This window comes from Brassica rapa, chromosome A09 (genome assembly GCF_000309985.2).
Source record: "Brassica rapa cultivar Chiifu-401-42 chromosome A09, CAAS_Brap_v3.01, whole genome shotgun sequence".
Taxonomy (NCBI): Eukaryota; Viridiplantae; Streptophyta; class Magnoliopsida; order Brassicales; family Brassicaceae; genus Brassica; species Brassica rapa.
Genome location: NC_024803.2, coordinates 6,170,945 through 6,185,906, shown reverse-complemented (window position 1 = coordinate 6,185,906; position 14,962 = coordinate 6,170,945). Strand labels below are relative to the sequence as shown.

General features: G+C 32.2%; 1 protein-coding gene and 1 long non-coding RNA gene across 6 annotated transcripts; one reads left to right on the top strand and one right to left on the bottom strand.

Moving 5' to 3' along the window:
• Nucleotides 1–2,757: 2,757 nt before the first annotated feature.
• Nucleotides 2,758–8,408, top strand: LOC117127672. Its single transcript, XR_004450694.1, has 2 exons — nt 2,758–2,956; nt 3,722–8,408. It is a non-coding gene; the product is annotated as an uncharacterized LOC117127672 (long non-coding RNA).
• On the bottom strand, nt 2,802–14,906 carry LOC103837786 (tetracycline resistance protein, class A). Of its 5 annotated transcripts, XM_033278242.1 has the most exons (17): nt 14,079–14,906; nt 13,724–13,835; nt 12,501–12,613; nt 12,291–12,413; nt 10,137–10,345; nt 9,979–10,054; nt 9,796–9,882; nt 9,626–9,706; nt 9,478–9,510; nt 9,171–9,224; nt 9,025–9,066; nt 7,099–7,177; nt 6,935–7,005; nt 4,046–6,844; nt 3,638–3,984; nt 3,391–3,522; nt 2,802–3,275 (listed from the first exon to the last, which is right to left on the bottom strand). In XM_033278242.1, exons 1-14 carry the CDS (start codon nt 14,247–14,249, stop codon nt 6,752–6,754), a joined length of 1,344 nt encoding a protein of 447 aa, XP_033134133.1. In that variant the 5' UTR covers nt 14,250–14,906; the 3' UTR covers nt 2,802–3,275; nt 3,391–3,522; nt 3,638–3,984; nt 4,046–6,751. The 5 variants fall into 5 exon arrangements, with proteins under 5 accessions (XP_033134133.1, XP_033134132.1, XP_009112410.1 ...); XM_033278241.1 differs by having other exon boundaries at nt 3,638–6,844; XM_009114162.3 differs by having other exon boundaries at nt 3,638–6,844; nt 13,724–13,831.
• Between the last annotated feature and the right edge of the window lie 56 nt (nt 14,907–14,962).

Genomic DNA, 14,962 nt, shown 5'->3' with positions numbered 1-14,962 from the left:
CTTGAAAAAGATTATAATAAGATCTTAATTGTCATAAATTGAATATAAATATTTTCAACTAATTTTGTAATTAGTAATGAAATGTAACTAAAATAATAAAATTATATCCTATTTTATCAATTTTATAATAATATCTATCATTTTAAAATAAAAAAGTTATATTGAACAAAATATGATAAAATTATTTTAAATTGATAAGTTAACATATTTTATTTTCATAAATATAAAATATTTATGCTAAAAATATAATATGTTGGTAGAACATGTTAATATTAGTAAACTATATAATACATGTATAAAAATTTCTCTTATCTTAAACTTTTTAATATACAGTAATTTATTATATAAAATTAATAAACATTACAAATTACTAAAAAAATCTAGCGATTTGAATTACGGATCATGATTATAATAAATTAAATACAAAATTATTTTCATATATGTTGTTTCATGCATTAAAAAAATTAGTTTAGTAATCAAACGCAAATTCAACAGGACAAATATATAATAAGCAACATATATATGTGATGATTTTAATTTACAGCATGAAAACTATAAAATTATTATATTTGACATAATTATACAAACATTTAAATATGTGACTAACATTAAAAATATATAATAATTATGTAAGACAAATATCTATATATATATATATATGAAAATATATACCCGTACGGTTGTGCGGGTGGAAATCTAGTTAGAAATATTAAGATTGGACAATTAGGTAAATTTATATATATATATATATATATATAAGTGTATTTTTCCAAAAAATTTAAATGGGTGTAGTTTTCAAATTATAATCTTATTTGAGTGCATTTCTCCAAATTTTCCCTTTAATATAACTAGGGAATTTCCCGGGCTACGCCCGGGGTTTTTGACAGTTATATTTTTTTAACATATAATCCTTATATATCATGGCTATGATATATAACATATAAATCGTATATCAAATTTGCAATGATTTAAACTCAAAATTTTCTTATTGTTACAATCAAAAAATATATTTGGGATGCTGAGCAAACATGTGAAATGAATACAGAGCATTTGTGTTAGCCTAGAAATGATAAAATTTTGGTGTATTTTATTTATTATCACATAACTCTCGTGTGTTTTGATTTGCTTCGGCTATATACAAAGAGGCGAAGAGAATTTGTGTTATCTAAGCTTTAATTATGATCCATATAGATTCTAAGAATACATTTAGATTCTATAACACCGTACATAAAAACTTCATTATTAGTAATTAAATGGTTTAATAAATATAGCTTATTCGAAAGCAGCACAATCATTAATCAGAATACGGACTTGTGCTTGTGTTATTTCCTCATGTAGGCAACACAAATGCTCAGCCGCTTTGTATAGCCGAAACAAATCAGCATGAGCTATCTGATTATAAATAAAATCCACAGAAATTTAACCATCTTAAGGCTTTTTAGATTCAATTATTGTATAAACTCTACAATCTTGTTCTCAAAATCAATGTTCAAGTGATTCATGTTTGTTAACGGAAACAAAGAGAAAGAGGAAAGACGGTGAGAGCGATCCATTTAATTTTTGTTTAACTATTTATCTGTGGCATTAGAAAGGCATGAGTATTAGAATTATGTGGAAAAAAAATGAGAACATGTTGAGAAGAGATAAATCTTGAAGCTGTCATTTAATTACGTACAAAAGAAAATCAAGAGCTTAGTAGATCTACTCCACAAAGAGAACACCATAACTTATCCATGACGTGAAGCTCGTGGTACCGTCGCTAATCTAAACTAATCCTCAGCATGTTAATCACGTCGTTAAGCCTGTCATTAGGCATACACAAAGAGCTAACTCATGCTTTGAAGCATCTCAAGTTCGTAGAAGAGAATGATCGAAACGCAATCAAATTTGCTTTGATTTTTTTTATAAAAGCTTTGAACAAATATTCACAACTTAATATTTAGATTTTAGACTTTGCATTGAATTTTATTCAAAATCATAAATTACTAAAACTATTAAACATTCCACAAAAAAAACATATAATACGTAAATGTAATAGTTACTGAATTTTTTAATTACAAACTATACTTATTATTTTATAATATGTAAAAAATATATAATACGTAAATGTAATTTATCTTTAATTATGAGATATATTAACAAATGTCACAATCTTAAATATATAATTGTTATGTGTCACGATCATATTTGTAAGTGATACCGTATTTGTGAATTTTGTGTTTTGATGTGGTCACTGATTTTACTTATTGCCTACGGGGTTCATTTGTGTTGTTTTAAGGTTTTGATACTGTATATGATTCTTGAATTTTCCATTTTACTAACAATTTTTAATTTCTATTTTTTTCCTTATCTGAATTTCTTGTGTTTTTCTTTGCGTCTTTGCTACAAACTCTTTTGTTACTCTTCCTATCATTTACTTATTTGTAGTGCCACCTTATTCGACTTTGTATAATGGTTTTTTTTATTTTACTTTTACTTCAGTCTAATTTACATCGCCACTTATTTGACTGTATCATTTTCCTTGAGCTTTTTTCCATTCTTTTTGTTTCTCGTTTTGTTATGATTCCACAAATCTAAAAACCTAGCTTGTGCCTAGTGATACTAAAGTTTATTTCAAATTGAAGCTTAGTGATATTAAATAGTTATTTCTTTGTTTATGTTTATAAATTCGTAAACAGGTGATACAGATTGTATGTAATCAACATTTTTTGACATTTCTTTTGTTTTAAAGCCCATCAATATATCACTGGGATTTATGCTCTGCTATTCCCTCTTGTCCGTCAAAGATTGAACCTCCAAAGAGTTAACAAAATATACCCATATTATATTAAATATGACCATGTTACATATATACATTAGAATTTATTATAAAAATTTAAAACTATTTATATTAAATGTTTATCTGTATTACAATCAGCTGTAAAAGAATTGATATCAATAGGTTGAATGATTTCGAGTTTCTTCCTCCATCTTCTTACCAGGAATGCATATGCCTTCACGTCCCAACGAACAGAGAATTTATCCCGCTCCAAAGGGACACCCCGGAAAGATAAGAGCTCTTCAGTCCCAGACTTGTGACCGTTCCATAATGTTTGACCTGAGTAACAGTTCCAGTCTTCAAGGTCAAATGATGGTTTGGAGCTTTCAGTTTTTACGGTCCAGTAACTGGTGCAGTGTTCGGCGCCGGCAGAGCTAACATGGAGTAGCTTCTAAAATGGACGAATGAGAAGAGCTGAGATCCTGAGCCAGAAGAGAGTAATGGCTTGTGTGCACTGCTGTAAGACATGAAACCAAAACACTTAAGCTACACAAAAAAGAACAACACGAGCCATGAAACCACAACACTTGAGCTCATTAGCCACACCCACATTCAAAAAGAAAGACCTTTACCTTCCACAAACACATACGTACAGAAACTATAAACACGGCGCCGGCAGAGCTAACATGGAGTAGCTTCTAAAATGGACGAATGAGAAGAGCTGAGATCCTGAGCCAGAAGAGAGTAATGGCTTGTGTGCACTGCTGTAAGACATGAAACCAAAACGCTTAAGCTACACAAAAAAGAACAACATGAGCCATGAAACCACAACACTTGAGCTCATTAGCCACACCCACATTCAAAAAGAAAGACCTTTACCTTCCACAAACACATACGTACAGAAACTATAAACACGGCGCCGGCAGAGCTAACATGGAGTAGCTTCTAAAATGGACGAATGAGAAGAGCTGAGATCCTGAGCCAGAAGAGAGTAATGGCTTGTGTGCACTGCTGCTGATATCTGGGGTAGAGCTTATAGGAGGTAACGGGGTTGCTGAGAAATAGTGTTATCCAACGGTATCAACCACTTCAAAAGGTTCCCATATGGATCCTTGTGTTCATGATCAGAAAGTTGGTCCATGTCTTGATGCTTCTCAAACTGCAGTATCTCAATGATTGGTTCATTGGGACAGTCAGCGATATAAACTTGTAAAGAGACCTTCACCCTTCCAAATAAAGGCATTGTGTGAGAATCAGTAGGTTAAAACAACAACTTATAAGAATTACCATCATGTGTCTCCATTGGGTAAGGCACAACATTTTGCCTTACTTCTTGCTACACCTCCAGCAACATTAAGATCAAACTCTCCTCTATCTAAAAAAGCACTAACACAAGGTCTCTTTTTCCCGCTTTTCCTCTAGCTTTGTATCTCCCAACACAGAGGTTTCTTTGACCAAAGCGGCTCACCAGACTCTGCGATCCTAACAAAGAAATGAGACTTCTGAAACCTGGAAAGGAAGTCTTCATATTCGCCAACCATTTCTCCGATTCCAAATACAATTGCGATATCTTTCCGGCGACTCTTCCCATCTCCGGCCGGTTCACCGCCTCATCCTCGACGCACTCCAGCGCCAACCGCATTAACTTCTCCTCCACCGTCACCGGAAACGAATCCCCCAACCTCCGATCCATCCACCTCCTCAACCGCCCCCTACGTCACCACCATATCCGCCGTCAACCACCGCTTTCGCGGTTTCAATCACCGAAGTCCGTTCAAAATCCCCGGTCGATTTCTCATACCTATACTTCAACGACTCCTCGCCGGAGAGAAGCTCAAGCATCATGACTCCGAAGGCGAACACGTCTGATTCCTGAGTCGCAACCCCCAAAGCCTGAAAATCCGGGCGACATGTATCCTATCACTCCTTCGAATCAAACGGCTTTGGAATCTCTCGATCCGTCTGTTTCCCCACAGAGCTGCCCGGTGCCGAAGTGGCAGATCTTGGCGTTGAAATCGGGCTCCGTCACGATCACCGCCGAGCTCTTGATGTGGTTGTGAAGATCTTCAAATGCATGTCTGTCAATATGGTCTCCTTCTTTCCTTCTCCGATTTCCTTAAAGCCGAATATTTATAATATGAGGATCGAGAGAACTGAAAGGATGGAGAGAAAACGGTGAAGACGAAGCGATAGAGGAGAGAGCATCGTGTTATCCGTCTCAGGTTTTTTTTTTTTAATTATACCGGTAGATTGAAACCGACGAAGCCCAGTAAAACCACATTGAAGCCCATACAAAAGCAACAGTTTAGGAGATCATACGTGTATTATTGAAATGTTTTGATTGGCCGAATAAATTTGTCGACGTGGACACTGTGAAATCACTCTATATCGTGCTTTTAGTATAGGATAGATATCTGGACCACGTTTACTGTTGGGTCACACAAGAAAAATGTATTATGGATACACATGGACTGTTGGGATCACGTAGGTCAGCCGGCTAGGCGGCGATTACATGTGCAACGGCCAACAACCATGGCGATTCGACAATAATCGACCATTAACTCGGAAATTTTGAAGAAACTTCGTTTTGTTATGATTTACGTCAAAAATCACGGTTTTTGTTAGATCTACGAAGATTGGAAAGAATAGAGTAAAAAATGATTCAAAACTTGAAATAAATGTGAGAGAAAAAATAGAGGCGGTAGTTATAAAATCGCAGGTCAAGATTATTGTATAATTAAAATTTTGTCATCTCATTTCATTAAAAACCTCAAATCCAAAGAAACTTGTCGAATCCGAAAAATCCTATTTGAAAAAATTGTATCGAATCAGAATCGAAATTAGTTAAATATTTGAACGGATTCAAAATTTTGGTATCTAGAGAATCATAACTAAATTCGATTTGAACTGAAGTGTTTCGGATTACCCAAATGTATCCGAGAAATATATACTTAAAATATTACTATTTTTTAGATTTAATATATAAACATATCTAAATATAGAAGATATTTTAAAGTTGTTCAAAATATTTGAAAATATATACAAATAGTTAAAAGTAACTGTTTAAAATATCTAAACAAAACTCAAAACACCAAAAATACTTCAAATATCTATTGATTTTCTATCCAAATATTCAAGCTATACCAATTTATATGTTAAGTTTATGTATTTTAGAATATATTATTTAAATTTATATATAATATCTTAATTTATTTTTAGACTTTGAAAAATTTAAAGTATATATTAATTTTTTAAAATAATTTTAATGGGTTATCCGAACCCGAACCAAACCCACAAATATTTGAACTTAACCCAAACCAAAATTTTAATAATTTCCAAATGGAACTGAAATCTTTAACCACAAAAATCTTTAAAACCCGAATAGTTTCAAATCGATGTTAAGATAACAAATGCAAAGATCGACCATGGATGTAGCTGAACGAGAATCAGAATAATCATCTGAATCGGCGCATTACATTGTAAGTATTGTACATATATAATATGTATACTTAAAATGATTAAATCCCCGAGTAATAACTGATTAATCTCTGTTTTTTTTGTTAACTCGATTTGTCCGAATCGACCACTTGATTCATACCTAACCAAATCTCGAACATGAGTATTAAGTAGTCATGAATTAATGTATATAAAATAAAATAAGTATGACTATTGTGAAATTTGTGCTGCTAAATAAAATAAATCTAATATGAACTAAATGTATATATCAAATAAATATGTTGGTTGTGACATTTGTGTCGCTAATTTGTACCATTTTTCTTTTAATTTGTTTTGAATTCTGCTTAATAGTAAATTCATGAACTTTGTTAGTTGGAAAAATAAATTCAACAAAATGTAATGTTTTGCTATTACTTTGACAAAATTTTGTCGTAAGATTAAAAGTATATAGATATTTTTTTTAATTCATTACATTCACAAAAATCTCGCAGCATATACATATAGTTTATATATATAGCTTCATGAACTATTAACGTGTCAAGCTTCCTCGTTTGAAGCGCTGCTAATTGTTTTCTTCATTAACGAAGAGGGAACATCTTTTATCAGAAGACTCAGAAGGAAACCGATCATCTGTGCATGTAAGAAAATATTAGTCATGGATAACTAATACATTTATAATCAACATAGTTTTGGTGGATGAGATGGTGGAAAATAGTATACCAAAGATAAGGCGATGCATAAAAGACTGAATCCAGGGAAATAGAACGGTGCATTGTCGGAGAGAAACAATGCTATATCAAACCCAAATCATTTACTTGTTAGAGGTCTTCATTAGAACTTAGTAATGAATGGTATTGTAAGTCCACTCTCACATCTTCACATACCTGTCAATGGACTATATACAAATGGAGCCACGACTTCTGCAAATGACTTTACCCCATATATGCATCCCTGGACCTTCCCCTGAAAGGATATGGAAATATGAAACGAATACTATCTAGAAGCTGTGGAAGTTTAACAAAATCTTTAATGACAAAAAAAAAAGATTTGTGTGAGATGTTATGTGTATTTCATTCAAATGAAAACAGAATATGTAGAACTCATATACCATGTATATTTACTTTACCAACTGTGACAGTACTATTAAAACGGAATTTATATCCTGTAGCAACAAAAGCACGTTATCATGTTTGTATAAAAAATTTGGATGCCAGAGTTTATTGCGTCTACATACAAAAATTAATAAAGAAATCTAGAATAATTAATCAATGTTACATGTCAGCAGAGTTTAATGCCTCTACATACAAATTTTGGGGGGGGGATTACGATGTTACATGTCAAACATATATATGTGGAGTGGCGCTTCCTGCAAACTCTATTGACGACGATTGGATTTAGAAGAAGTTGGTATTAATTGTGACTTAGGTTTGATAAGTGTCGTACTATACTACGACTGGTGTAAACCCTAAAATGACCTAAAAGGATCAAGTGTACCGATGATCATTTTGCCAAAAAAAAGTGTACTGACTCATGGATTACTCTAGGGAGATTTGTTAACTGCGTATGCACGCATTTGTTTAGATAACCAATGATGGAAGTAGGCCCGGGAAAATATCTGGATCTGAAGATTCGAACTAGACCGATCCCAATTTTAAGGTACCAATTCAAACTCAATCTTCAACTGTCCTTTCCGACTCTTCTCGGGTCTCCAGTTAAATGGGTGTACACGGTCCCGGGGTCCCGGGATGGTTGGTTGGAGGCAGCAATCTTCAACTGTCCTTTCCGAACGACGGCATCACTGGTTTAGGATCTTCCTCGTGCTGCCGGGGCGATACTTCTTGGGTGAGTGGACGGGTTCGAGATTGTGATTCTTTGTGCAGGTTGTGGCTTGTGGGTTTCAGAAGCTGTAGGAGCCATGTGTTTCAAGGTTTGGGTCGCCTTTCTCTCCGGTAGCTCGCGGCAACTAGTTCCCGCTCCGTTCACGTCTGTTCCTCTGGTCCGTCATTACTCTGGTGTTGTCTTGTGCTTAATCCCAGTATCTGCATCTTTCCTTTGATCGTTTACTGATTGGGTTCTTCTGTTTAGATTGTATTTTTGCACTTCTGTTTCTTTGTGAATCTCTGTAACTTCTGTCGAAATTGAAAAATCTGGTAATAATATTTAATATTTTACCAAAAAAAAAAAAAAAAAAAAATTCAAACTCAATCTAATATAAATATCTGACATGTACCGAACTTCCTACACCCCTAAAAACCGATCAAAATTCTAGTAGAGAATTGTGGATATCCGGGCATATCAAAAGTATTAGGATTCACTTATAAAATTGCTATATTAATATTTATATTTATCCAAATGCTCAAAACTCTAATTGTAAATTTCAATATATTCATTATTTTAGTTAACTTGAGTCTTTTGGGGTGTTTTGTACATTTCAGATTATTAATTTTTGGATATTCCTAATATGTTGGATATAAAAACCCGGATATAAACCAGATCTAAATTAAAACTAAAAAAAATTAGATTCTTAAGGAAACATCCAAACCGAACTTGAACTGATCCCAATCCAAAACTAGAAAATATCCTATCAGTATTAAAATCTCTAGAACCGAAATACCAGATATATCTATACTGAAAATATCTTATCCGGATCCAGATATCCGAATGCACACGCTTAAGTGGGAAGTGCATCTTTTAAAAAATGGCTATTCGGTGACTATCTAAAAACCGTACCATCCAAGACCTAATTACAAGTTATGTGCAAACGTTGATATTATAGTGTATGAAGAAGAAAATAACTTTTGCGATCTTACCTGTTCAGCGGACCTAACTTGTCTTGAGGCAATACCATAAATCTGAAACCATATTCAAGTTATATTTAAGTGAAACTATAATAAATAGAGTTTCACAAAAAAAAAACTAAAATAAATAGCACCGATGTTAAGCAAGAAAATCTTACAGATGGCATTACAAACATCACTCCGGGTACGAGGGCTGTGGCGGCATAAGGAACCTATATTGTTCATAAAAACAAAACAAAACAAAACCGTCAGCTCAATAACATGGAAGGAATTTTCAAACCGCCAGCTCAATAACATTCAGAAGGACTGAGTTTAATATAATATATATTGATTTTATATGTATATGTTTTTTAAATGAAGTTTAACTTATATGTAAATTTTGTTAATTTCGTCAAGGGTTATGTATGTGCTTATGCGTATATATGAGCAACTCCTCTAACAAGGTCCTAGTTTAAACAGACTCACCCATGGTGACCATGAAACACTGAGAATTGCTGCCTGCACGACAAACACATAACCAAATTCATCATCTATATTATTTATAGATTTATTTCATGATAGCGTGTATATTAAATGGAGCAAAATGAACATTAAAAAGTTCTAGAATGTTTACGTTGAAGAAATCCATAAGAAGCCCTGTTGATAACACCCTACGTTCTCCAATGGCAGAAACCAATATCCGCAATATAAACAGCTAACAAAACAAATTTCAACAGCACAGCACAATCGATGAATAACATTTATTGAAATTATAAACGATCTTTTACGATAGTGCGTTATTACCTGGGATACGGAACCAATGATCCAAACCAACAGGGAGAGCTGAGCAAAGTCATTTTTCTTAAACCCAAAACGGGCTTTCAGAAAATACTGTATTATTAAAGATTTTAATATAAAAATAAAACAAAAGGAGTTTAATATATATAAATTAATGGATTTCTAATGTAAGAGTGTAGAGATGAGAACCAAGAAAGCTGACTCCATTCCACTTTGTGAGAAAGTAACAAAAAATGTAACGGCCAATGCTTGAACGAGTATGGTGCTGTGTTACAAGAATTCATATTAATTATTTAGGATTACATATATAGTGTCACCATGCATTTCACTATATATATATAGTGTACCTATTCTTCATCAAGGCGACCATGTCTTTCAAAGAAGAATACTTATTGTAGAAGACATGTGTCCTTGTTGGTGCATTTTCTAGAATTGGCTCTGTTAACATCCTTTCATCACCACCACCATCATAGTCATCTTCATCATCATCGTGTAACCTCTCTTTTAGGAAAATTCTCATGTACACCAGGCCAACGAATAATGATAAAGCGGTAACCTAAAGAAATATAATGGTCTCTTATATTTATATATTGCTCCTACACTTTGACATATGCTATCTTTTTCCGTTTATTTTTGAAAATTTACAAGTAATCTACTCGTTTATTTATTATTTATCAGTTTTAAAAAAATATATACATATTTATCAGTTTTGCAATCACAAAACTATTTGAGAAATTTTCAAAGATATTTTTTTATGTTTTTGTCACAAAAATAACTTTCAATGAAAAAAATGACCAAAATAAGTTTTATTAAAAGGTGAAAATGTATTTTTACCTAAGATTAACTAATTTAGACTTAGGGTTTGGAGTTAAGGGGTGGAGTTTTGAAGACATGATTTCAAATTTTCAAAAGTAAAATGAGCTATTTTGGTCATTTTCTTTGAGGATTATTTTGTGACAAAAACTTAAAAAATGTTATTTGAGAGAATTGACCAAACTATTTTCTTGAACAATAAAATTTTTAATTTTCAGAATTTGGACGAAATAACAATGAAAATAACTTTCAGACATTCTTTAATTTTTCTTACATAGTTCAATATAAGATAATAATTTCTTTTAAACATAAGCCTCTTACATGATTCTATATAAGAACAACTTTTGTTCACGTAAGTTCCAAGAACCTGTAAATTTTATATTGATAAAAATTATGACATATTTGTTATATTAATTTAAAATTCCTTTAATGGACAATTTTTTTTAAGAGTAAATTAGCTCAATATACAAAAAGAAGTGAGATACCATAGAGTTGAGGGAAAATGGTGATGATGGAGGGAAAAAAATTGGGGGGAAATAGGGTATGGAATGCAAATAGGGTATATGTGGTGTGTAGGGAATACAAATTCTCTTTTTTTAATTTGTTATATTAATCTACTATTCCTTATGTTCCAATAAGATTGATGTTTTAGAATAAAAAAATTATTTCACAAAGATAGATTTTTAGTGTTCTCTATTAAAATCGTAAACTTCAAGAAAAATTATTTAGTATATTGAATTACTATTGATAAAAAATTATTAAACATTTATAATTACATAAAACTATATATACATGTATATAGTGATTTAATGTGTTTTTGTTAATATAAAATATTAAAAATTCTATCTTTATAGCGGAAGGAGTATAAGTTTCAAGTGTACTACTATTTTTTATGTTGTAATATAAATTTAATTTTAATTCCTTCTATATTCTTGTTAGATAACCAATAATAAAGTGATAATAATGAGTCTATCTGATTGAATCATTGTTCGAGGCTGTCTTACTCTATGTTGCACGGAAGCTTCATCGGACGTCCGCTTCCCGCTTCGGAACCGGAATCGGAATCGGAACCTCGTGGAAGCTTGCGGAATCTCGCTTCCAAAACGTTTCTAAAATATTCTCTTTAAAAACATGTTGGAAGCTTATGATTCCGTTTTGGAATCACGCTTCCGTTTAAAAAAAAATACAATGTATATCAATAAAATATAAAACCATAGTTTTCATCTATATAAAAAAAAATTAATAGTAATGAATATTGAGTTATAAATATACAAATATCAAAAATAATACTATAAATTATCTTTATGCATTGAGATTTTTTATTAAAGATATAGCACACATTGAAACATATTGTGTCAATTATTTATGAAGTATTAAAAATAATTAATATAATATTTTTTGTAAACATAATTTATGTGTATTTTTACAGTTTTAATATAAAATCATTTCAAAATTATTATAAATGAATAAATGTTTTATTTCAAATTTAAATCATATAAGTTTTAGTCCTATTTTTTTTAAAATTTTGCATATATATATATATATATTTATATATGGATATACGCTTCCAACACGTACCCGCTTCCTAATATTTAAAAAAATCTCGCTTCTGCGCTTCCTTACGCTTCCGCTTCCACGTACCCGCTTCCGTTTCCATGTAACATAGGTCTTACTACATTATTGGATACCTGAAAAGTCGAAGCTGTGGGTAGAAAACGAGCTGCAAATGTTGCACAAACTGCGGAAATTGATCTGACACCTGCTAAAACTCCGAACATTGATATTCTTTGTGTGCCATGAATATTTTTTGCCTGAAAAAACAAAATTTAATGAGACAAAAATATCCTATATAGGATCATAGTGAAATAACAAAATGGAATTCCTAACAAAATATTTACCACATAAGCCTGAGCGAGACAGTCAACGGTGCCTTGGCAGACCATATCAAAGATAATCTTGATCACATAATATGTGTAAAAAAATAATGTATCCCTTCTATACCCTAATATTGCTGCAAAATGTTTACTACATTTTAAGAACATGCGTCATTAAACAAAATCAAAAGATGAACAAGAGGTTAGCCAAATATCAACTGTCTTGGCAAATCAATTTTTTTAATCATTATTTCAATATATCTCACATCTCATGTCATTTTTTCGTTCTATTTGATTTCAAAACCTGACAAAAATAGTATGTACTTTACAGAAAAAATAATAGGAAAAATGTAAACAAATCAGACGATTTTGTTGTTTTATAATCTTTTTGTATAAAGAGCTGCGAATCAGACAATGGTTGGGTTGGGTGGTTGGCAAAACGAGATATACGTGCTTAAGGATCTCCTTTTTTAAGTTAGCATTATACTTGTCTAATCATGAATAGATTTCCACAAGGAGCGAATCTATTTTTTATGTATTGGTACATTATTAATAATAATAAATGCATATGAGATTATTGAAATTAGGATATTAAAGATACGAAACTGATTTTTTACCACCTAGTCTAACAAACTTTTAATCTTTTTGCTTAGTATAATTGTATGGGTGCACATGCCCCTACACCCTAGCTTCTCTCCTAGATCAAGCTGTCTACAGACTACAATACTGATATACAATTGGCTACATTTTTTGTTAGTATTAAAAAAGCCGCTGTACTGCAGTTTGGGGTTTACGGAGTAATAACCGAGTTAATAAAAACAATGCACAAACGAATTTAAAAGAGTATAGTAAATATTTTGGAGGCTGTGAAAAGTCTATGGCTAATTTTTGGGGTAAAGTGATGCCTATAAGATTCCTCGATTTCAAATTATATACTGTATCATATAAAAATCTTTCCGTGCAAAGTGAAGAATAAATGTACAATTTTGTATTTAACCGGTTAAATTACATATATTTATTATTTTGAGTTTAGTTAGGATTAACTGAAAAAACTTCATTAAATTTATAAAACGACATTTATTCTATTATAAAAAAATTATCTAGAGCGAAACTTAATTTGAAACAAAGTGAGTAACTAATCACGGTTAGCCTGTGCTTAAAGAAACTTAAGATTAATTGTGTAGATGCAAATTTATGAGTGTTTGAAACTATAAAACAAAGCTTAAGTTTAGATAAAAATAAAGAACCTGGAGGAATTATAGAGAGGCACATGGGAAGGGTGAGCAATGCCTTGATTCCATACCTGTCGGCTAGATTCCCGATTACCGGCATCATTACCATTGTCCCAAGTCCCACTGTCTTTTTACCATTTCCACCATTGGAATAACAAAAGTTTACATTAATTATTTTCTTTAAAAAATTCTTAAATCATTCAAATTTCTTTAAAAAATTTGAAGACGTTCATGAGTTTTTGAAAACATTTGTTCTGACAAAAAAATTAAAGAGTCACTAACCAGAAAAAGGAAGAGATTGAAGATTGAAGATTGGAAACAATGATAGTGAACGTCCAATATGCACATATATATAAGTAGAGGTGATTACCACTTGCTGTACTCCGGTGAGGTAAACGGCAAGAGAGCATGAATCGTTTAATCCAGAGCAAACCGCAGCGACGGTGACGTCAGTCATGACCGGCCTTACCAAGAATCCGGCGAATGATGACAGGAAAACCGTCGTCAATATGTGTCCTAGCCCTCCAAGCTTCTCGTCCATCTCTCTAATCTATCCTCTCTCTTCCTACTTCTCCTCGCTTCTGACTCTTACGGTCTTACCTATATCTTATGTTAAATATCCACGTGCAAATGTACATATATATATTAAGTTTTATTTTCGTTAAATAATTTAATAATCCTTGATAAACTTTTATAACTAGGCCGTCTGTATCACCATGGCCGATGCTAGTGCGGTTGTTAAGATGTTATAAAATATATTCCTATTGTACATATCTCATGTAATCTTTCAGATTCGATCGCTGTAAAAGAAAAATAAATATTCGTAGATCCTTAATAGTTGGAACTACATGGTGCATTGCATGTACTAATATACCTGACCAGCCTAATATTGAAGAAAAGGATAAATCTTTACCGAGAGAATGGTAAAAGACAAAAGACATTTTGCTTTATTACAATCGCTTAGCGTTTCCAGGTTGCATCGATTTTTCTTTCGTAAAAGCTACTGGTCTGAAAATTTAGAGTGAAACAGAACAACCAACAAAACATAAATTTCTAGAAAAATATATGTACAACAGTCTTGGCTAATGACTCAACTGTTTTGTTTGCGCCGCCCCCGTGAATGGTAGACAATATTGAAACCCTAAAATCTTATTTATATAGAAGCTAACTCTTTTAGTTCCGTCAAAAAACTAGGTCATGCTGTCAGTTCTTGGAGGATCAGTTCGTGGCAGTAGGAATCCTACTGCAGGAGCA